Source organism: Eurosta solidaginis, chromosome 3 (assembly GCF_040869045.1).
Source record: "Eurosta solidaginis isolate ZX-2024a chromosome 3, ASM4086904v1, whole genome shotgun sequence".
Taxonomy (NCBI): Eukaryota; Metazoa; Arthropoda; class Insecta; order Diptera; family Tephritidae; genus Eurosta; species Eurosta solidaginis.
This window is the reverse complement of record NC_090321.1, coordinates 32,863,537-32,887,797: the sequence shown is the minus strand read 5'-3', so window position 1 is coordinate 32,887,797 and position 24,261 is coordinate 32,863,537. Positions and strand designations below refer to the sequence as shown.

At 36.7% G+C, this 24,261-nt stretch overlaps 1 protein-coding gene across 4 annotated transcripts in view; it reads left to right on the top strand.

The window, feature by feature from the left end:
* Window positions 1-23,692, top strand: part of jef (major facilitator superfamily domain-containing protein 6 jef) — a 33,726-nt gene extending 10,034 nt beyond the window's left edge. For 2 of the 4 annotated variants that reach the window (XM_067771346.1, XM_067771347.1), the window contains exons 2-7: window positions 9,008-9,704; window positions 9,805-10,068; window positions 10,141-10,416; window positions 13,414-13,549; window positions 13,649-14,818; window positions 14,887-23,692. In XM_067771346.1, coding sequence (XP_067627447.1) covers window positions 9,388-9,704; window positions 9,805-10,068; window positions 10,141-10,416; window positions 13,414-13,549; window positions 13,649-14,818; window positions 14,887-15,078 — 2,355 coding nt within the window. In that variant the 5' untranslated portion in view covers window positions 9,008-9,387 and the 3' untranslated portion in view covers window positions 15,079-23,692. Of the gene's footprint in view, window positions 1-4,838; window positions 4,940-9,007; window positions 9,705-9,804; window positions 10,069-10,140; window positions 10,417-13,413; window positions 13,550-13,648; window positions 14,819-14,886 lie in introns of all 4 variants that reach the window. The other 2 variants (XM_067771348.1, XM_067771344.1) reach the window with 2 other exon arrangements.
* The last annotated feature ends 569 nt before the right edge of the window (window positions 23,693-24,261 follow it).

Here is a 24,261-nt window from a genome sequence, read left to right as displayed (position 1 = left end):
AAGTAAGGGAAAATCACCATGTTGTAAAAAGAACCTAGGGTAACCCTGGAATGTGTTTGTATGACATGTGTATCAAATGAAAGGTGTTAATGATTATTTTAAAAGGGAGTGGGCCTTAGTTCAATAGGTGGACGCCTTTTCGGAATATCGTTATAAAAGTGGACCAGGGTTGACTCTAGAATGCGTTTGTACAATATGGGTATCAAACGAAAGGTGCTAATAAGTGTTTTAAAAGGGAGTGGGCCTTAGTTCTATGGGTGGACGCCTTTTCGGGATATCACCATAAACGTGGATCAGGGGTGACTCTAGAATGCGTTTGTACGATATGGGTATCAAATGAAAGGTGTTAATCAGTATTTTAAGAGGGCGTGGGCCTTAGTTCTATAGGTGGACGCCTTTTCGAGATATCGCCATAAAGGTGGACCAGGGGTGACTCTAGAATTTGTTTGTACTATATGGGTATCAAATAAAAGGTGTTAATGAGTATTTTAAAAGGGAGTGGGCCTTAGTTCTATAGGTGGATGCCTTTTCGAGATATCGCCATAATGGTGGTCCAGGGGTGACTCTAGAATTTTTTTGTACGATATGGGTATCAAATGAAAGGTGTTAATGAGTATTTTAAAAGGGAGTGGGCCTTAGTTGTATTAGTGAAGGCGTTTTCGAGATATCGACCAAAAAGTGGACAAGGGTGATCCAGAACATCATCTGTCGGATACCGCTAATTTATTTATATATGTAATACCACGAACAGTATTCCTTCCAAGATTCCAAGGGCTTTTGATTTCGCCTGCAAAACTTTTTCATTTTCTTCTACTTCATATGGTAGGTGTCACACCCATTTTACCAAGTTTTTTTCTAAAGTTATATTTAGCGTCAATAGACCAATACAATTACCATGTTTCATCCCTTTTTTCATATTTGGTACATACTTATGGCATTTTTTTCATTTTTCGTTATTTTCGATATCGAAAAAGTGGGCCTGGTCATAGTCGGATTTCGGCCATTTTTTACACCAATACAAAGTGAATTCAGATAAGTACGTGAAATGAGTTTAGTAACGATATATCGATTGTTGCTCAAGTTATCGTGTTAACGGCCGAGCGGAAGGACAGACGGACGACTGTGTATAAAAACTGGGCGCGGCTTCAACCGATTTCGCCCTTTTTCACAGAAAACAGTTATCTTCCTAGAATCTAATCCTCTACCAAATTTCACAAGGATTGGTAAATTTTTGTTCGACTTATGGCATTAAAAGTATCCTAGACAAATTAAATGAAAAAGGGCGGAGCCACGCCCATTTTGAAATTTTCTTTTATTTTTGTATTTTGTTGCACCATATCATTACTGGAGTTGAATGTTGACATAATTAATTATATACTGTGAAGATATTAACTTTTCTTTTAAAACTTGAATTAAATTTTTTTTTTTAAAAGTGGGCGTGGTCGTTCTCCGAGTTTGCAAATTTTTATTGTGCACATATATAGTAATAGTAGTAACGTTTCTGCCAAATTTCATCATGATATCTTCAACGACTGCCAAATTACAGCTTGCAAAACTTCTAAATTACTTTCTTCTAAAAGTGGGCGGTGCCACGCCCATTGTCCAAAGCTTTACTAATTTTATATTCTGCGCCATAAGTTCAACTCACCTACCAAGTTTCATCGCTTTATTCGTCTTTGGTAATGAATTATCGCACTTTTTCGATTTTTCGATAATTTCGATATCGAAAAAGTGGGCGTGGTTATTGTCCGATATCGTTCATTTTAAATAGCGATCTGAGATGAGTGCCCAGGAACCTACATACCAAATTTGATCTAGATACCTCAAAATTTACTCAAGTTATCGTGTTAACGGACAGACGGACGGACGGACGGATGGACAGACATGGCTCAATAGAATTTTTTTTCGATACTGATGATTTTGATAAATGGAAGTCTATATCTATCTCGATTCCTTTATACCTGTACAACCAACCGTTATCCAATCAAAGCTAATATACTCTGTGAGCTCTGCTCAACTGAGTATAATAATAATGAAAAGGAACGACAACAAAAGAAAGAGGTACAACACGTGTGTAAAATTAAATAAAAGAAAATCAAAAATTTGTTTCGTATGACTTACAAAGGTTACTTAAAAAGCGTTTGTTTTTTCAAATTGGAATGATTTTTAACCGTAGGAATTTCATCCTTAAAGTAATGAAACTTTTATAATGACAAGGAAACTTGGAAATTTCCTCTATTTAAAAAAAAAAAAAAAAATTGTATAATAAACTGGAAAAAAAGGCATGAGTACAAAGTACTCGTTAAGTTCGATGCGTGTACGTCTAGAAAGCTAATGTCATTAATTTAACTAAAGCTCGTTCAGTAGTTGTAGTTAACTCTCAAATGAGGCAACATGACCAGAAGCAAATAGTTTAGGATTTTTTGACTTATACCCAAAGTTAATGCTTGATTATCGACTTTTTATCGACAGCGACTAATTATCGTTGGGTTTTCGGTGTGTTTCGGCTTGGTATTGCAGTTTTGTCGGTTTCTTATTGGACTTCTTAATAAACGTATGGATCGACGATGATACATCGATAACACGCTGATAGCGTATTGGGAACATTCTGATAAGAAGTTGATAACTTTTGGAAAATAAATCGTAAATTTTTTGATAACTAATTGATAACATTTAACTAACAAAGCGATAAGTTTTCGATAACCGACTTTATATATAGCAAATTTGGCGGCTGCAAAGCCCCATCAAAATTTTTTCAATTAGAAGACAATTTTTCTAAGCAAGGATGTCCCTCGGCAGTGTTTGGCAAGCACTCCGAGCGTATTTCTGCAATTAAAACTTTCAGTGAAAACTTATCTGCCTTGCAGATGCCGTTCGGAGTCAGCATAAAACAAGTAGACTCCTCCCGCCAATTTGTTGGAAAAATCAATAGGAGCACGACGCAAATTGGAAGAGAAAGTCGGCCTAAAATCTCTTCGAAACACTTGTATAACATTTTCTTTCCTTTTTTCCTTTCTTTTCTGTTGTATTCCTTTTTATGTTCGTTCATTTCTTTTCTTTTCCATTTATTTCCGTTCCGTTCCGTTCCTTTCCTTTCCTTTCCTTTCCTTTCCTTTCCTTTCCTGTCCTTTCCTTTCCTTTCCCTTCCTTTTCTTTCCATTTCATATCCTCTCCTTTTTCTTTCTTTTCATTTCCTTTCCTTTCCTTTTCCTTTCCTTTCCTTTCCTTTCCTTTCCTTTCCTTTCCTTTCCTTTTCCTTTCCTTTCCCCTTTCCTTTCCTTTCCTTTCCTTTCCTTTCCTTTCCTTTCCTTCCCTTTTCCTATCCTTGCCTTTCCTTTCCTTGCCTTTTTTTCTTTTCTTTTTTTTCTTTTCTTTTCTTTTCTTTTCTTTTCTTTTCTTTTCTTTTCTTTTCTTTTCTTTTCTTTTCTTTTCTTTTCTTTTCTTTCTGTTCTTTTCTTTTCTTTCTTTTCTTTTATTTTCTCTTCTTTTCTTGTCTTTTCTTTTCTTTTCTTTTCTTTTCTTTTCTTTTCTTTTCTTTTCTTTTCTTTTCTTTTCTTTTCTTTTCTTTTCTTTCTTTTCTTTTCTTTTCCTTTCTTTTCTTTTCTTTTCTTTTCTTTTCTTTTCTTTTTTTTTATTTTCTTTTCTTTCCCTTCCTTTTTTTCCATTCATTTCCTTTCTTTTCCTTTCCTTTCCTTTCCTTTCCTTTCCTTTCCTTTCCTTTACTTTAATTTCCGTTCCTTTATTATCCTTTCCTTTCCTTTCCTTCCCTTTCTTTTCCTTTCTTTCCTTTCTTTCCTTTCCCTTCCTTTTCTTTCCATTCATATTCTCTCCTTTCCTTTCTTTTCATTTCATTTCCTTTCCTTTCCTTTCCTTTCCTTTCCTTTCCTTTCCTATCCTTTCCTTTCCTTTCTTTCCTTTCCTTTCTTTTCTTTTCCTTTCCTTTGATTACCTTTCCTTTCCTTTCATTTCCTTTCTTTTACATTCTTTTCCTTTCCTTTCCTTTCCTTTTGTTTCTTTTCCTTTCCTTTCCTTCCCTATCATTTCTTTTCCTTTAATTTCCGTTCTTCTCTTATCCTTTCCTTTCCTTTCCCCTCTTTTCCTTTCCTTTCCTATATTTTCCTTTACTTTCCTTCCCTATCATTTCTTTTCCTTTAATTTCCTTTCCTTTCCTATCCTTCCCTTCCTTTCGTTTCCTTTCTTTTCCTTTCCTTTCCTTTCGTCTCGCTTCCTTTCCTTTTCCTTTTCCTTCCATTTTTTTCCTTTCCTTCCTTTCTTTCCTGCCCTTTCCTTTCCTTTCTTTCCTGCCCTTTCCTTTCCTTTCCCTTCATTTTCGTTCCACTCATTTCCTTTCCTATCCTTTCCTTTCCTTTACTTTTTTTTCCTTTCCTTTCCTATCCATTCCTTCCCTTTCCTTTTGTTTCCTTTAGTTTACTTTGCTTTCTTTTTCTTAACTCTCTTTTATTTTCCTTTCCTTCATTTTCCTACTTTTGTTTTGATATCCTTCTCGTATAAACTTTACCACGTACGTTGTTACCACACTGCACTACAATATTGTGACTACACTTACACTTACATTCTGTTTTACTCCATACAGTGTACCAATACTACACTATTCCACCGCTTACGCAATCTGTAGTACCTAATACCTCATACCCTATACCATTATTCCACACAATGCTTGCATTTACATTCAACATACATGTATCTTCCATATCCCATACCACTTTCAAGGAATACATTTACTCATTTGCTTATGCTTTACATCTCTCGAGTACACTCAGAATTTCCCCAAACACTGAAATTCTAAAAACGAGTTCCTTTTATAATCTTTAATCCAGATTAATATCGTTATAAAACTACTGTACGTACATCTACATATCAGGTGAAGAGCCAAGGAATATTTCCAACAGCAACTGATCACAAAAAAAGCAATAAACGAGTAAGTATTTGCTACTCGTAATAAAATGATAAATATCTTGCCATACAAAACGTGTGGAGCATATAAAGTGCCTTCCAAATAAAATTTTTGTAAATATAATAATCTTATATAATTAAATTGGCAAGAAATAAATTTATTACATACCAAAGTGTTTGAACGACCATACATTAAAATTCATAAAAATTTCAATGATTCTCCCAAAAGCAAACACATTGCTTCTTCTTTTTAAGTGGAAAGCACGCACTATTCACGTAGTATACAAACAGGCGCCTACACTATGTATAAAATTGAGTGAGTGCTTTATTTGCTAAGGTGGCACAGTGACACACATGTGCGCTCAGACTATTGAGATAATGTTATACAATTAAATAAAGAGAGCGGAATGCAATGGCAAGTAGTAAGTACATAATTCAAACAAAAAACACACATCGACATTTGTTTGACAAGTGGTGTATTTTAGTAGCACAATTTATAGACAAAAATAACTATCGTTATGGTGACGGTGAAAAAGGTGAAACGCGAAATTTACTTATAATAAAAATAGAAATATGTGAATGTGGGAGGAGACACACAAAAGAATATGAAATTTGCGGGCGGTTTTCGAAATGGTTCCATCGCAATATGCCAGTAAATGTTTCTTTATTTTCAGTTTCTCTTAGAAAGCATAATAGTTAATATTCAGTTATTATAAGCCGGTGTTAAGCTCATGAATTCTCAAATATAAGTATAAACTGAACACACCATTAAACAAACATACATAGATATGAAATTTGGTTTGGTTAACAAAGTTGCTATATTAATTATTTGGGATCTCGGGTTTTAACATTTTTTTATGTGTTAACATTTTTGCTCACGGCATACGGAATGTAAGCGTAAGGTAAGTGTGAGCATGGTGTGCTATATGGAGGAATATGGAATGTAGTGTAGGCATAGTCTTCCAAATGTTATAAATATGCTATCGATAACAATGATAAGCGGTGAGCTATCGACCTTCTATCGACAAGTTATTGGTGGTGTCGAAAAGTTGTCGATTTATTACTAAAAATACCGATTGTCTATCAATATGTCGTTGGTATTTATTGTTATCGGCGCATAACCAATTTGTTGTCGACGTGTTATCGAAAAGCTATTGATTTAATATCGAAAAGCTGTCAATTTATTATCAAAAAATTATCGATTTGCTTTCAAAAACTTATCGATTACTATTGAAAAGTTTTTGGTTTGTTATAAAAGAGTTATTGATTGTCATCGGAGTGTTATTGATTTGTTATCAAAATTTTATAGACTTTCTATCAAAATTCTCGATAATTTAGGATTCCTTCTTCGCTCCATAATCAAAGCACTCTCCGAGGGTGTATTGCATGAGTCCCTTTTCGCTACCACTTGAGATCACTTCATACTCGGTTGGCAGGGATTTATACAATTCTGATTCCGAAAATATATGACTGCTAAGCTTTAGTTGTATGGGACGCCAAGCTTCCTATTTAAAATAGTTTTACTTTACTTACATATATCCTTCCCAAAATTCCAAGCAATAAGTGGACGAAACTTTATTGGGCCCCTGTAAAACATGCATATGAATAAACATTGTTTTCAGTGACAAACGACACTATAAAAATAACGGCTCTTATATATAAGAAGATTCGTTTTTCACATCACCTCATCATTTGTCATATAATCACTGTAAGTACTTTACGTCGCCAACTCTTTGACGTCATGTTTAATCAGCTCATCGATTTTCGTGCGTAGACTCCATATTATTAATATCACATGATTGGATCTTGTCTGTGTGGCTTCAGACCTGGTAAATCTAACAATAATGGGGAAAAAACCAATAAAAAACAATTGAGAATCAGGACCTCTCCGAGCCGTTGGAAACAAAATTAGGATTCAGAGAAGGTGACCCCTGTAATTTAATGTTGGACATTATTATACCAGCTGCAGAACTGAATCGCTCTGGAAAAATATTCCATAAGAGCTTGCAATGATGGGCCTAAAAATCGGCTGCGTTGTTGTTTTTGTTGTCGCGATAAGGACACTCCCTAAAGGCCTTGGGCGGTGTTATCGATTGTTGATGGCCCTTTTGCAAATCCGGAACGTTCCGGTAACAAGCACAATAAAGGTACCAGCCCCACCATCTCAGGAACGATTCGGTATGACCACAAGAAATCTTCTAGGCCATTCCGCCCTCACACCCCCTAGATCCATGAGGAACTTGGGGTCGCCAGATCCTCGGCTGTTAAAGAAACAGGATTCGCCACGGGTAGGTGAGGTTGAAAATCTGGTTGGAGCGCGGTGTATTGCGCTGGTAACACATTGGAAGTGTTGTGGTACACAACTCCTTGAATCAATTTGGTATTTTAGTCGAATTTTAAGACAGCCATACTTGCCGCTGGTATATTCTAAGCTCCTAACCCGCTGGGAGCACACCGGCTCCGTAGGTTCTCCTTACTCCAAACTGGAAAATTAAGTGGACAATTTCTTTGAAATATTTATGGGCCTCTACAGCCAAAAAAATGTTCTTATCAGAGTCCGCCTGTGAGAGCAGACGAAGAGGGCGGCCCCACTCCATTGGAAGGACTTGGTGCTACCAATTGGCGTCTATTAGCTTAGCGAGCAAGCGACTGAAGCGCCATGTTGGTCGGTCATAACCGTTTAAACGACTTAGTGCTAATTAAGTAAGCAAGTAAAAAATCAAACCTTGGCTACCAAGCTTCCAAGTGTAAACTTACTGACTCAATACTTGTTTCTTTGTATAGAAACGCAGCACGATCTTAATATACTAGATATAACTATTTTTCTAACTTGTGCTCATTAGCTGGCGCCCGAGTATATGTGCTGATGGCGCTGAGGTAAAATGGGGTTGAACTCACCAGTCCGTAAGGACTTCACATAGAAATTTGATCTACGAATTAACTGAAAAACAGCAACCAAAGCTAGGACCAACGAGGCCTAATTCTAAAACATGCGACCCCAGATGGCAGTGTTATTCAACAATGCCCCCCATGGGCCTCCAGTCATAAATTAACTTTGTTAGGCTTATTTCATTGCATGCATTTTTGATTGCGTAAGTGTGTTGACCACATTCTTGGCTTGCATTATGGTTCGCTTCAAACAACACCTCCAACTAGATCATTTTCTCAGCAATCGCTCCGGGTAGAACTAGGCCAAGTAAGATTTCGACTACGTGATGTCGGATTCTTATGAATTGTTACTAAGGAAAGTAATTCAACCCAAATTATATATATAAAATCGATTATAGATTATTCGATTTAGCAAATACTGCCATCGGTACTTAACTTTGGAAGCAGAGGAGGATGATCGAGAGCGACTATATATAACCACTTTGAAACCTAAGAGGATATATCACCGTCTTATCATGTAAGAAACTTGTGGACGTCGTGATACTGCGTTGAGAAAACGATTTGATTCGAACATTGTTAAAGTGGCGATAAAGACAATTTCAGAAGGCTTTGGGGAGTGCCATCGACCTTGATAGTCCCTTGTCGGATATGGATACGGTACCCTTCGTATAAGCATTTTAAGATAGTAAATCAACTATATCGGGAAAGATTAGATAAATTTATTTTGAACCCTCAAGATTATACAATCACTAACTTCCGTAAGGAGCTTGGAATGGGCAGTCTACTACGTAGAGAAAAATATTTGACGCGTCCGTCTAGATGTTTTACAAACAAAAAAGGGGTAAATGCAAGCGGATGGCTTGTTCCTGTTGTTGTTGTTGTAGCGATAAGGACACTCCCCGAAAGCCTTGGGGCGTGTTATCGATGTTGATGATCCTTTGCCGGATGCAGATCCGGTATGTTCCGATAACAAGGTACTAGTCCGACCGTCTCCGGAACGATTTGGTATAACCACATGAAATCTTGTAGGCCATACCGCCCTCCCACCCCCTAGATCCATAAGGATGGGTAGTAAAGTCCATCGGTTTACTCGTGATGGTTAAGCTATGTTTCCTCAAAAAGAAGAAGTAGAAAAAAAATTAGAGCAATAACTTCAAACGCATTCCAATAAATTTTCCATTTCCCTATTTTAATCCCTTTTCAGATCACCAAGGCAGAATATTAGTAGCAATGAGTTTTTGTTTGATTACTCAAAAATGCTAAAACAAAAGATAATTCAAAGCCAACGTTGAGGAAAAAACAACAACAAGTTTAATTGAAAACTGAATTGTGCGGGATAAAAGAGAAGAAACTAACGAGCCTTTGCTGTCATTAGCAGGTGAGATTGAGTGAGGGCAACATACGAAAGTTTTCATAAATATTGGATGGAAACAATTGTAGGCTACGAATAAAGGAGGGAGAAGAAAACAAAAGGGGGAAAACCACAAAACAACTAATATTGTTTTAGAAGCAAAAGGAGTTCAGTACACAGAGTGATTACCCAGCATACACATAGATTAATCGACGTGCGGCAAGCGGAGTAGCATGGCTCAATACGGCGGCACGCCTAATCCCTTTGCTGGCGGTGGAGTTGGTGGTGGTGGTGGCTATGAACAGCAGCCTGGTTATGGTGGCGGCTATGGGCAACCAATGGGTGGTTACGATCAGACAGGTGGCGGTGGCGGCTATGATCCACAGTACGGACAAACTGGCGCCGGATATGGTGGGCAAGGTATGGGTATGGATTATGGTGGCGGTATGCAAGGTGCTGGCGCAACAGCAGGAATACCACAACAACCATTTGGTGTAGCGGCACGTCCGCGTGTGGATGTGGACGCGACAGGTGAAGTGGACCCAACGCTGTAAGTTTTCTGAATCACAAAATACAATTGATTTAGATGTTTAATACTTCTCCCTCTATCTCACTGCCTCTTCCTTTTTCTTTTTCTTTCATTCATCTAGTTATCCCGAACCCAAAGAAGCAACACAAAAAATTCGCAGTCACGCTGATATTATAGAAAAGTTTTTCGATCCTTCTGAAAAAGATCTTCTACCTGTGAAAGCTTTCTATTTCTTTTTCTTTGCCGCTTTTGGTTCACTCTTTCCTTTGATGGGCGTCTACTTCAAGCAAATGGGCATGAATCCAGGTCAATGTGGTATCTTAGTTGGTATGCGTCCGTTTGTGGAATTCTTGTCAGCACCTTTCTGGGGTTCATATGCTGATCGGTACGTAAATATTTGTCAAACTTTTCTTGGCACACTTCACATTCTTAATTTTCTTTTTCTTTTCTCATTTAGCTGCCGTCAAGGCAAACAATTACTCATGGCTTCACTCGCTTGCTGGATCTTATTCACGATCCCTTTGAGTTTTATCAAGCCAGAGGCTGTTAATTGTATCGAGCGCAAAAATGATACCGACTTTGTTTTGACTTTAACTCGTACCAAGCGTGATTTATCAGCTTACAATCAGGATGAAATGTTTACGAAGAACAGCGAGAATTTTGATTCAAAGTCAGCTTTACATGGTGTAAACTCAAAGCCTGTAGTGGAAATGGTACAAGAATCTCATATTAGGTAAGTTTTGGTCGACTGGCTATTGTGAACAGAAATGATGCCTACCCTAGCAAATATTATTCACGATGGAACATTTATTTCGCTTTGAAGGCTTTCAGTTAGCTCTAAATCGAGTGAACTTCGTCGAAACAAAGGAAGTTATGAATCGATCTTCTGCTCTCCCATCCTGATTGCTTTGAAGAGCAAGTTTTTATAATTTTAAATGTGAACTTGCTGTCTTAACATGACTATAGGGGCAAATGGCAGTTAGAAATCATCCCGATTCGTCTATCGCAAGTTTGTTTCGTCACTAGGGAAACTTTAAGTTTTGTTTTTGGAAACATACCTAGAGGCGGTCCAGCTTTTCTTGCAGGGTAGTAAGATTCTGTTGGTGTTGTTGTTGTAGCGAGAAGGACCCTCCCGGAAAATCTTGGGGAGTGTTATCTATGTCGATGGTCCTTTGTCGGACGCAGATCCGGTACGTTCCGGTAACAAGCACCATAAATGTACTAGCCCGGCCATCTCGGGAACGATTTGGTATGACCACATGACATGGTTGACAATTGGGTTGGAGAGGCAATATTTTGCGCTGGCAACCCCTTGAGAGGGTTGCGCTACACAACCATTTGATTCAATTTGGTGTTTTAGTGGCGTCTTTTGACAGGCATAGCTAGCGCGGGTATATTCTATTGTGGGCAATTGTGGTGCGAGTTGTGATGTATCATAGTCTAATGAAAGTTCGTGCGGTGTGACTTAATTAACTGGAAAACCTTTCCTTTTTGATAGCTTTACGATTTGAATGAACAAGTCTAGTGAAGGGCTTATTTACACAAATGTATTGCTGAACTTGTTGACGAACGCTAGATTGAAGGCGAAGACGGTTCAAGAGGTTGCTAGCGCAATTTATCTGCTTCTTCAACCCAACTGCCAACCTCACCTTCGTACGGCGAATCCTGTTTTATTAGCAGACGTGACTCTGCGACACCAAGTTCCTCACGGAAGCAAGGAGTGTGATAACCTAGAAGGGCCAACGAGGGCATATACAATCTCCCCAAAACGTTTAGCGTGGTCATAGCTATAAGAAGAGGAAGAAGAATGAGAAGAGTAGAAGCGTGGTTCGCAGCCGCTGGGCTAGCTTAAGGTAGGTTGACGGTGTGTGCACGCGAACTTCCTACCTTTACATTCGATTTGAATGCACTCAAGTATTCGTTGAACCAGAAACATACTTTCTAATCAGTCCTCATCAAGCCACTGACTTTCTCATTTGAATTAAAATACGAACGACGACTTTACGTCCTTTACCTCTGCCAGACTGTCGAAAAACCGAGCGCCCCAAAATCTGAGTCGCCTTGATTAAAGTTCTGGACATCAACTTCGCTTTCTCTACATACTCACATATTGGCCAAGTTTGGGAAAGAAGCTCGTTCCTTTTATATACTAAAATAGGTAAAAGGACATTGACACTTCACAGTGATTCCGGCTGTTCCAAAAAAATTCTGTGGCCTAATAGTTTATTGCTTGATTTCGTTTCCTTGAGATCGTTACAATGGTATCTAAGAATGTATTGTCCATCCGGTGGACGCGGGATGTTGGCTGACCTGCAAATGCTTGGAGTAAAGCTCAACTCAAGTTTTCTTTCTCACTTTTGTGTCGACTGTGATGTCCCTAGCACTCTTTACTTGAAGGATATCTTATTTACTGTTCATATACACAGCCATTAAGGATATCTTTGATGCCATAAAGATCACTCACAGAAAAAGAGGTTAAACTCGGACTGAAATTTGCCATTAAACTTCTGCGTCCAGAAGAAGGAGAAATTAAAGGCAGTGCTACTGTTATATTCGTTTCCGGATATGAACCCGGCCTCTTTCGGTACAAGCATCATCTGGCCTTTACACGAAAGTGACTCATTGAACCCTCAGCTTTATGAAGTAGAGCGGTGTCGTCGAGGAAGCCTCGTTCCATTTCACGATAGAGGTCATCTTGGAATTCAAAGATATACATTCCTGATAACTGTAATCCAGCTATGTATATGCGAGTCAGATGCGGAGAATGAGAAATTCGGAATTTCTTAGCCAGTAAAATGGTGAGGACTAGGTCAGCTAAGTTATAGCGTCCTCATATAGTCCTTATAGCAAGGTATAGCTTCCATGCGTTCAGCCGAACTTCTTTGGTACAATAAGGCTCAATTTTACCTGCTCATTGGTAATTTAGTAGGCCACTGTATTGAAGGCGGCAAATACTTGAGAGAAGAGGATTTCCAAAGATAAGACCAAAGTATCATTCGTCTCGTATCTCTGAAAGACTTGTAGAAATCTGAAGTTGGTTCAATATTTTTCTTATTGCTGTAATCGCACATACCCTCCACGAATGTTTAGAGGGGTTTTGTAAATACAGATAGTTTACCGGATATAAATCATGTACTCTCCGGTATTGAAATATCATGGTACTAGCCCGGAATTAATTATGTGACCACTTCAAGATTCGGTTGTACAGGTTTTAGTCGCCTCTGACAACAGGCATGAACCGACTTTGGGGTTTATTGGGAACTTAATCGTTGCAGCTTAGTGGCTTCGTGAATAATTCAAAGCTGGTTGTCACCGCTCCTCCATGTGCCCAAATGATCCTCCTTATGTATGTTGCATCTGAAAACCAGCCTGGCATACTTGCCTTGTATATTTCAACCTCTTGCGACTTTTAGCTCCCTGAAACAATTTGCGCTTTCTCGAATTCATGAAATTCTCCAATCTCGAAATACTTGTAAGACTCTGCAGCTTCTCGAAATTCAATTTAATAGCTGCGAGTCTCGAAAACCTCGTTCGTGTTCGAGAAGAAATCGTAAGCCCAAAATCCACTTCCAACTTATCCTACGTCATACTGAAAATGCGTTATTGGAACAAAATATTTATGGCCATAAGGGCAATATGGCTGTTCGTTGCCCTTTCATTTCGTTTTGATTTCGAATCCTTTCGTCCTTAAATCAATATTTCCAAAACTACTTAATATTTTTTCTTCCAGACGCAAACGTGGACTAATTCCACGCATAGATGCCGGTATCTCACCCATTCACATCAATTTTGTCAGCAATTACGATGATAAACAGCACCGTGACTATGTTAGTCCCATCTTCTCATCTATGGTCTATCGCACACCGGTGAGTTGTTTTTTTTTTTTTTTGTTAGATGGAAGCACATTTTCTTAATTCTATTTCATCTTATTTATTTTCTTCTACACACACTTTCCACACGCGCAGGACATTCAAAAAGCATTCTTCCTACTCTTGCTCGTCATCTTGATCGGCGAATTCTTCAGCGCACCAGCCATAACTCTGGCCGACTCCGCTGTCATCACGCTACTTGGCGAAAATGCTGACAGATATGGGCATCAACGCATGTTTGGCTCACTTGGTTGGGGTATATCTATGTTTGTTGTTGGCATTGCTTTGGATCACTCAACACGCTTTTCACATCATCCATGCGGTGCCGGACACATGGAAAAAAATTACAATATTTGCTTCGCGATTTTCTCCGCTTTAATGGTTGGCGCTATAGCTTCAGCTTCGAAAATTACTTTCAAATATGATCCGATCGATATGGAGCAAAAACCCACTGATAATGTTGATACTGCAGCTACTAACAAAGCGGAAGATGACTCAATGGCCGAGTTGGCTGCACAATTGAATTTACCATCATTAGCGATGGGTAGTGGCACAGGTGGCGCTGGCAAGACACCACGTACACCAGCACCTGTCGGCACTGAATCGAAAATGTTTGCGCAAACTACCAAAGAAATGCCCGAATGGATGACTGTGCTGACACATTTCAGGGATATGAAAACTATTTCATTCTTATTCGTTGCTTGGTTCATGGGGTTCGGCATTGGTTTGATTTTCACCTTCCTCTTTTGGCATTTGCAAGATTATGGCGGCACTCCAACGTTGTTCGGTGTCGCTTCTGTCATCAATCATGTCTCCGAAATCTTTGCATATTTCTACAGCTTCCGTTTTATCACACAAATTGGGCACATTAAAGTGCTGTGTTTGGGTTTGGCTGGTAATGTGCTGCGTTTCTTATACATTTCGTATGCTACAAATCCATGGATGGTCTTGCCATTCGAGCTGATGCAGGGTGTAACACATGCAGCGGTTTGGGCTGCTTCCTGCTCGTATATTGCGCACAGCACACCGAAACATTTACGCGCCTCAGCACAAGGTGTTTTACAGGGTATACATCATGGTTTGGGGCGTGGTTGTGGCGCGATTATTGGTGGTATGTTCGTTACAAGTTATGGTACTACGAAAACATTCCGCGGTTATGGTTTGGCTTGTTTGGTCGTCTTGGGTGTTTTCATATTCGTGAATTTCTATCGCAAAGATCAGGGCGGTTTCATTTCGGACTTGCCACCAACCGAGGATCCACGCCAGGTGAGTTATGCGTAAAGAGAGATCTGTCAAGTGATAAAAGAAACTAACAACAACTTTCTGTATTGCAGGTGGCGGAGGAGACGTCACATTTAGCGCCTCATGGTGTACCCAGTAATCCAATACCGCGCGCTCTGTCGAATGCCCGCCTGAATGAGATGAATCCCAATGGTGGCACAGGCAATACTTACGGCACTTATCAGACTACAGGTGGTAATCTTGACATACCCGGCGCGACTCCTCACAATCCGTTCGCGCAATAAGCTCATAAAATGTATGATGTTTGTGTGAGTTTGGAGAGCATTTAGAGTGCTAATTGGGTTTTTTTGCACCAAGATTAGATTTGTGAATTTTAGACACAGTTTTCGAATCATCTATTTGTATGTATATTTTGTGTATACGCCTACATGATCAACGATATAGTGAAGAGAAAGAGAGAGAGAGTGAGAGAGAGAGGCAGAGAGAGATAAAGAGAGCAGTGAAATTATTTCATTGTTGAAATTTTGGAGATTTAATATATATTGAAACAATTCGCCATTCCTCATCACATTTGGTTGAAAAATATTCACGTTCCTGTGATTTTATCACATCGATTGAAATGTCACAGTAAATTGCAACGACAGCTTCCCAGAAATCGTCAGGATTTTCAGACTGTGACAACATCTATGCCAAGTTCACTACCACGCTTATCAAAAACCGCAATCAAAGAGTTAATCACAGTTCACATCACATTAAAGTTTAGCAGCAACAATATTCATCAATGAATCTGTGATTTATGCTTCAGCTAAGTAGCAGTATCGCAGTTCCAGATTAAGCACTGTGATTTAAGCTCTATTCGCGAAGGTCGAAGGCCAGAGCAAATTCCATGTTGCTCTCTTATCACTATAAAATCACAGTAGCGGATAAAAGTGGCTGAAATTGAAAAGTCACAGTCCCAGATCACATTGCTCTTCAAAATGCACAGGGTTTGTCAAAATTAGTTTAGGAACAACCCAGTATCGAGTTTTTCACCATTTTCGGTGTCATTTTTAGCCCTCTGAATATAGAACTATGCTAAAATCACACTAAAAAGACACGACTTCTTACTCGAATGGAACTTTTGTTCCCGTAACATTCTCAAAAATTACTCCCAAGTTCATTTACTCAGCTTGGAAAAGACCTTCAAGCGGAGTCATGGCATTTCATGCGAAAAAAGGGCCTCGAATTCTTAAAGTGTACTAATGCTGTTGTTGCTGTAACCGCTTACAAACTTCCATAACGTCTTTGGGTGTGTTGCGGGTATGCGAAGTTCTCTGCTAGACATAAATTGCCCCAGTACTAGCACCTTCTGGTACTAGCCGGACTGTTTCGGGATTTTAGCTCCTGAATGTTTCGTTGCATAAAACTATAAAGCGATACATTTCGTGGAGACTTAGATCGAGCTGTGTGTTTTAATTTGGCATGCGCAGCATTTTAATTTTCTACAAATTGGCACTTAATATGCAAGAAATTGTTCTTCTTCGAAATATTATTGTAATATAAGTTGATGAGTTTCACTTCTCGCCGATATTTAAGTGTCCGTTTTTTATTATTTATATAAGAGAAAATTTACAAAATTTGCATAAGTATTAGCTCTTTGTTGTTATTTATTTTATACACAATGTATACTATATATATTTAATACAAACTGTGTGGAATATTTTCAGGTGCGTTCAACAGAACTGAATTTTTAGCAGTGCGTCATTAGCAATGTTACCGCTGTGCATTATTATATTAATATCATTTATTTGTATTTAATTTAATACATTGTTTTTGTTATTAATATTAGATAAATATTATAATACCGTTTTAAGCGGGAGGTATACTATTGCTTAATATATGAAAATATTGTTTAAAGCTTTTTTCGGTTATTTTAATTTGTCTTTTCGAATATCTCAGGAGTGAATATTTTTAGTAAACTGTTTGGAATATTTTCAGGCGCGTTCAACAGAACTGCTTATTCACATTGCATTTTTAGCAGTGCGTTATTAGCAATGTTTCCGTTGAGCATTGTTATTTTAATATTATTTATTAGTATTTAATTTTATAATTTTTTTTATTAATGTAAAAAAACCTCACCGCTCCAGCTGTCGCTCTCTTTGCTATAACTAAATTGTATAAAATATTTTCTCGTTTTCAAATTTTTTGTGTTATAAGCATTGATAATTAGTTAAGTTTAGAAAAAAAAAAAAAAAAAAAAAATACGCTACAAATTATAGCTGTATTCGTTATTAAAATTTTGAATTTTTTTAATATATGAAAATCTAGGTGTATTTTACCAATAAAATAAAAATTTTTAAGTGAACTGTTCAAAATAAACTATTGTTTTAAGAAAAAATAATTTCGAAATAAAAAAAAAAAATAGTGCAAAACAACTAAACAAATAAAATAAACGGTACTCATAAAAATCACAAATAATATATAAACTGAACACATAGACCGCAAACATGGTAATAAAAAACAATCACTGAATGTGCAGCAAACACGTTAGCAAAATATAATCAGCTCAGCGAAAGTTTTTGTAACGAATCATAAGTTAGACAATTAATAAGCAAGAGGAAAATAAATACATTTACGATATTATATATATAAAAGAAAAAACTTAGCAAAAAATTATATGGCAATGGCATATGGTAACTTGAAAAAAATATTTTGCAAAACATATCGCGAAAAATGGCCTAACTAGCAGAACGAACATAAATATTAACTTACATGCAGTTTTTATTTCTTTGCAAATCACTTTAATTTTATTTTAGTATATATTTGCAGGATGTTTAAAAACAAAAACAATACTTTTCATATGCACAGCCAAGCTACAAATATATTTTTACACACAAGCGATAACAACCAAAGTCAAGTTTGCTCGATAGCGCTGATATAAGTAACAATTTTAAACGCTCTACTTAGAATTGATTTTGTCTGTTATTGCTTGCTTAAATATATGCATTAAATTAAATATATATATATTTAAAAAATAAATCTTAAGTGAAATATATATTAAGGGTGTGTGCGAGTTGACCTAAATTTCTACCTAAATAGAGAAAAAACCTAAATCACTGGAAACTGTCGGTAGGACAGTACAAAATAAAAATTTATAATTTTGATGAGCACACTTTTCAACCTAAATTCAAATGTCAAATTTCAAAAACAAAAATATTGATTTTTCAATATTGTATATGCAAATAAATGGCTCTTGTCCGTTCAATTTAAGTAAATCATAGATCATAGAGCGATGATCTCTACTGCGATTAAGGTCCGATCGATTGTACGTGATGATGAGCTCAATTTTGTTCAAGCTGCTTTTGGCGAAACAAGAATTGGATCCTTCTCAAATATGGACCGCAATCTGAACATATTTGGCAGCCAAGTGCGCTAATTGGCCTAAAGAAGTTATTGGAGGCGTACCAACATCAGAGTTTTGATTTCGAGATTGTGGAAAAGACCATTGTGTACGTGCTCCACTATGTCCGAAAAAAAAGCCGCGGAGCCACTGCATTTTCTTGAACTGCTATCTTGGGATAGTTACTTACCGCGGACCCTACTTGACTTCTAGTCTTTTTAAGCATGAAAACGTATCAAAAATACCAAATTTCCCGTATTGCTATTATTTTCTTACCAGAAATAAAAAATGTAGGTTTTCAAATCAACTCGCACAGTTTTGACAGGTTTAAATTATTGCAGTGCTGGAAAATTCCAGTGGAATATTAGTTTAGGTATCTAAAATTTAGGCGAACTCGCACCCAGCCTATATATATGAAAAGCACATAAGTACATACCATAAATATCGTGCAAAGCGTCGCTGTTTTTGCAAAACCACAGCAATAGCAACACCGCCTAACTACTATAAGGGAATAAATTCACGCCCACCCTTAATTCCAGACAAACGAAAGTATTCATAATTCATCCATCTTTAGCTTCTCAAATTAGGTGTTTACACTGTTATGTAAACATTAAATGACATCATTTAGTCGAGTTTGTAAACGGTTGAGGTAGTTTTGCATATCTACCTATAGTATATACATTAGGGTAGGTCGATTTGTATGAACGAAAGTTAACCGATATTGCGCCATAGATTTTTCGATAGGATTTGGGCTCAGGAAAAAAAGTTCTACTGTGTATACCCAAAAAAATAATTTTCGAGCTTGCGAAATTTATGTTTTTTGACTTTTTTCGACTTTGCTTTTTAAGGTTTTTTCATGACCTACCTAAAAGTTTTCAAAAATGTCCGCTAAAAACGTTGTCGATAACAGCTTTTTGAAAAAAAAAGTATATTTTTAGCGGACAATCAAATGAAAATTTTTTTAGTAGGTCACGAAAACAACCTTAAAAATCAAAGTCGAAAAAAAGTCAAAAAACTTAAATTTCGCAAGCTCGAAAATTATTTTTTTGGGCATGCTTAGTGGAACTTTTTCTCTGAGCCCAAATCCTATTGAAAAATCGATGGCGCGATATCGGTTAATAAATCGACCCAGTCTAATATACATAAAATCCGCATGCGCCGTAAAATATGTATACAAGTACACTGGTGTGAAAATATTTGACAGCTTTCATATCTACATAGTAGCTGTGTTCTTTTTATATGTATATACATATACACTTATATGCACTGGCAAACGCATAAAGTTAGTACTGCCAAATTTCAGTATGAATTATACTCAGTTGCTACTGAAATGTGCCTTTGCATTTTATCCCTACACTATTCTCCACTAAGGCCCGGTTTTTCAGTAGTTGGTTAAGCTAAGCTTAAACTGAGTTTGCTTAAACTCCAGTAAATTTTAAACTCCATTTCAACTACTGAGCACTTTTTCAGTCAGTTTAAGGCCGCCTTTGGGTAGGCTTTTTTGTACGGCAACATTGGTTTTTAATTACCTAGATAATTTGTAGATACCATATCAGATTTTGTTTACCCAACAAACATTTAGAAGATATTTCTCCCGTGAAATATATATCCAGTTCTGTAAGTGATATCCAACGTCATTTTCTAGGTATTATTAAACAAGATAGTTCTCAAGTTGATATCCAAATTCATTCTCCAATCACTATCCAATCTTTGAGACATTTTTTAAACTATATAGTTCTCGAGTTGATCTCTAACGTCATTAGCATTTTCAAATTATTATCCAATCTTTAAGAGATTTTGAGAAATGTACAGTTCTCAAATGAATATTCAACATGTTTCTCCAGTTGATATCCTACATTGGACATCGAGCTGAGGTGAAGTTGAAAAAAGTCTTCAAGGTGGTACCACTAAAGCCAACAGCTATTTATTGTGCGAAATAAACAACTGATTGATAGCAGTTGTTAAGCTTAATTAATCAAAAATTAATTATAAATATTATGTTTCATTTTTGCGAAAATACTTTAGTATAGGAATCTTACATTTGAGTCCAGTTAGAGAACCACAAGTTGGGAATTAAATTCTTTCAACTTAAGTAATAGCATTTGCTGCTTTATAAAAAATTTTCTCTTTTGCTGAGTACGCTATGGTTCTCAAGTTGAGCCACTGTTTTGAAATAACTCTTGAATAGTAGAAGAAGTATTCATAGTTATCAACATGAGCTCTAACTGTACTCAAGAACAAATGCTTGTTGGGTATATTCCATGCCATTTTGAACGAACACAAATAACTGATAGGTTAACTAGAGTTTAAACCTGCAAGATTGGTCATTTAAGCTCAGCTTAAGCTTCAGTTAAAATAGACTGAAAAACCGCAGAATAAGTTTAAGCGTAGTTTAACTGACAAAGTGAGTTGAACTTGTACTGCAAAACCGGGCCTAAGTGTGTGTGTCTACAATTCATCGCAACTAATTCAGCTACAGGTTATACACTAGACCAACATAGGTTCGTGTCTCCGTTATTAAGCACAAACCGTTTTGTATCGAGTTATTTAACTACTGCCGCGAGACTTCCATAATTGCCGCTAGATGGGTCTCCTAAACAATATCTAAGTAATGATAAGAGTTTTTTTGCGCGTGAAGTCAACGCAGGCCAAAAAAATCTCGACACTCGGCAAAAGGTCTTGTCAGTTCAGCCTTTGCTTAGCTGGCTGGGTGCTCAATGTCTCCACTGCCAGACAATTTCTTTGGCTACCCATGCCAAGAGATCTGTCAGACAGTTACCAGGGATATCTTTATACGCCCAGGCACCCAGATACTTTTTATCAGAAATTTGATTCCATAATGTAAAAACACATCCTAGTGTTACCCTGATCCACGTTTTGGCCTATATCTCGAGACCCTAGTTACAAAGGTGTATGAAAATTACCCTCTACTAAAGCACTCATCAACAGTTTTCATTTGTTGTCCATATTTTATAAACCCATCCTAGTGTTACCCTGATCCTCGTTTTGGCCTATATCTCGAGGCCCTAGTTACCCAGGTGTATGAAAATTACCCTCTACTAAAGCACTCATCAACAGTTTTCATTTGTTATCCATATTTTATAAACCCATTCTATCCACGCTTTGGCCTATATCTCGAGGGCCTAGTCACCCAGGGGTATGAAAATTGCCCTATACTAAAGCACTCATCAACAGCTTTCATCCGCTCTCTCCTCCACATTTACTTTGCTGAGTTGACAGTCGTCTGATTATCTGAGTTACTTCTGTGGATAGCATCTCAATAAGGGCATCTTTTACAGCGGCAACGTCCGCCTGGAAGATGCTGCAGCAATTGGGCAGCTCAATTTTCCAGCTAACACCAAGTTCATGGCAGAATACTCTTATCTTTACAAACTCCCATACCATATAGGTTCCCCTTTACCTTGGATGAATATGAGTGATGAATGTGGCAATAGGAGGGGAAGGCGATGTACAGTAGTCTGTCCCGCCAAGGATGAAATTAACCGCAATCATAATGCTGGGGTGACCGCTGTTCAGAGGTATATATTCCACCTCACGAAACCATATTGTCGCCCGGACTGCGAACGTTTTGCCCACTATGTCCATCGGGTACAGATTCACAATTGCCCTTAGTGTCTGCATATGTGTTGTACGAAGGGCACTGCTTATTGCTACCGTTGCTAATCACTGTGCGGCTTCCAACCTTTTGACTGCGGGAAAAGGTTCTGAAGCAAGTAGTTCAGTAACACGTACCCGTACTCATCTTTCTCAGAGCCATCACTCACTCCACCTCGCCACTACAATTCTGGTCAGCAATTTGCTGATGAATTTTAACGAAACCGATTAGACTCTCAGCGTTGAGCGAGCGTAGTACATCGACCCATATTTGTTGTATTAGGTAATACATTATAATAGATTGAGTCGGCCCCCAAAGATTGAAGCTTTTGATGAGAGTGAATCGGGCAATTTTTTTTGCCAAAAGAAAAAAAATTAATTTTTCTTTATCAACCCTGATGTACTTGCATGCAAATGTTTTATAGAAACTTTAATTTGCAAAAATTTACCTACATCACAATCATATCATTTTAGCAATAGATGAAACAAATATATATGTGTATGTAGCTATTTTGCGGGAAAAGGAATTTTGGTGAATATTAAGCTAAGAGAATATGTGTAGATTAAGATATGTATGTATAGGCAAAGTAATAAATGAAAAAAAATAAATAAAATAAACAGAGACAGGTAAAATAAAAGAAAAGCCTAAAAGAAATTTGCTTATGCCAGTAAATCAATAAAAAGCAGCAGTATATAATATAAATACATACATATATATATTTACCTAAATGTTGTACCTTGACAGATTGAATAAATATGAAAAAGTTAAAAAAAATATATAATAAGTATAAATATTAAAAATATATATATAAAAAATAAAATAAAGCTTGTGTCGTATATTTAACTGCAGCATTTTATTGATATCAGCTGATTATGACAGCTGAAATGTGAAGGACAGATAAAACAGCTAATTTTGACAGTTTAACGAGATGTACCATGTTATAGTTGCAGAGAACCAAACAAAATTAAACAAAAGTAATTAAAAAATAAACAAAACAATATTTTTGAAGGAAAAAAAAATAAAGAAGTTAAGAGAAAAGCAGAAAAACTAATTGTAAATCATCTATGAATTTACATTTAAACGAATGATATTATTAAAGTCCGCCTCATTGATCAATCAACTGATACACAATAAATGTGCTATTATAAAGTTAAAAGCAAAGAAAATTATCGAACAGCTGAATACAAACATAAAAAATTAATAATATATAAAAAGTATTAAAACGGAAGATCACAATACATAAAAAAGGAAGCAAGTGCAAAAAATTGATTTTTATCGATATTTGTATCGATTATTTAGAAATATGAATATTTTGCAATATTATTGAAATAAATTGATAGTTCACACGTTATGTTTACTTTTTGCTTTTATTTAAAATTTTTTTATTTATTTAAAATATTTTTTGACACTAAACAAAGAAAAAGGAATACAAATGAAGCAAGTGGAAAAAATTCAGTTAAAACGATTGATCGATTAATTTGAATCAGTTATTTGATTTTCGATTACTGCAAATATACACCGAAAGCAAAAAGCTGGTAAAATCAACCGAACCACGGGTCAATTCAACCGTTATTTCTGTCAATATTTATCCATAGTAAATAGCTGTTGAATCAACTTCGCAAAAGTTGTTGATTTTGAATTGAGTGTTTCAACAAAAAAAAAAAAAAAAAAAATTTAAAAAAAAGAACATGCGTCCATTTTTTTAAGTTATTTTTTTTTTTTAATGATTTGACTGTTGAAACACAGTTGAAACACTTCCGGGATGGAAAGTGTTTCAAACATTATCTTTGTCAAAGAGGTAGCCTTGTACCGAATTTCAAGCGAATCGCGTGATAAATACGATTTTTTGGATAAAATCGGTCCCTGGTGCACTTTCCGGACAAAAAAGTGTCTCAAATAATAAGCTAGTCACGGAAGTATCCAATACCAAATTTCAAACAAAGCGCCACCTGCACTATTTTATTTAGAATATGCCGGCCCCTAGTCCACATTCCGCAATGAAAAGTTTCTCAAATATTATTTTAGTCAAAGAGGTTCCCCTGTACCGAATTCCAAACGAAATGCACCATAAATAAGATTATTTGAGATAGCTCGGCCTCGGTTTACTTCCCGGACGAAATTGTTATTAAGTATCCTCGAACCCTCTTCAATATACACAGAAAATTTTATCAAAATCGGTAGAGTCGTTTAGCAGGAGTGCAGTGACAAACACACCTACAGAAGATATAGTATATATATGGGGTATTCCATCCCATTTCGACCAATTTTGAAACCAACCCCTTTAGAATTGGTTGAAAGTTTTTCTTCTTTTTCTAGCTTACGAAAGACGTTTTTCAGAATTTTTTCAAATTTTTTCATCCAACTCAAAAAAAGTTATGAATGTAAAAAAAAACACCGTTTTTGTTTTCAAAATGCTACAACTTTTTCAAAAATTGACCGTTTGGGATCTTTTTTTTTTTAAATTTGTTTTTA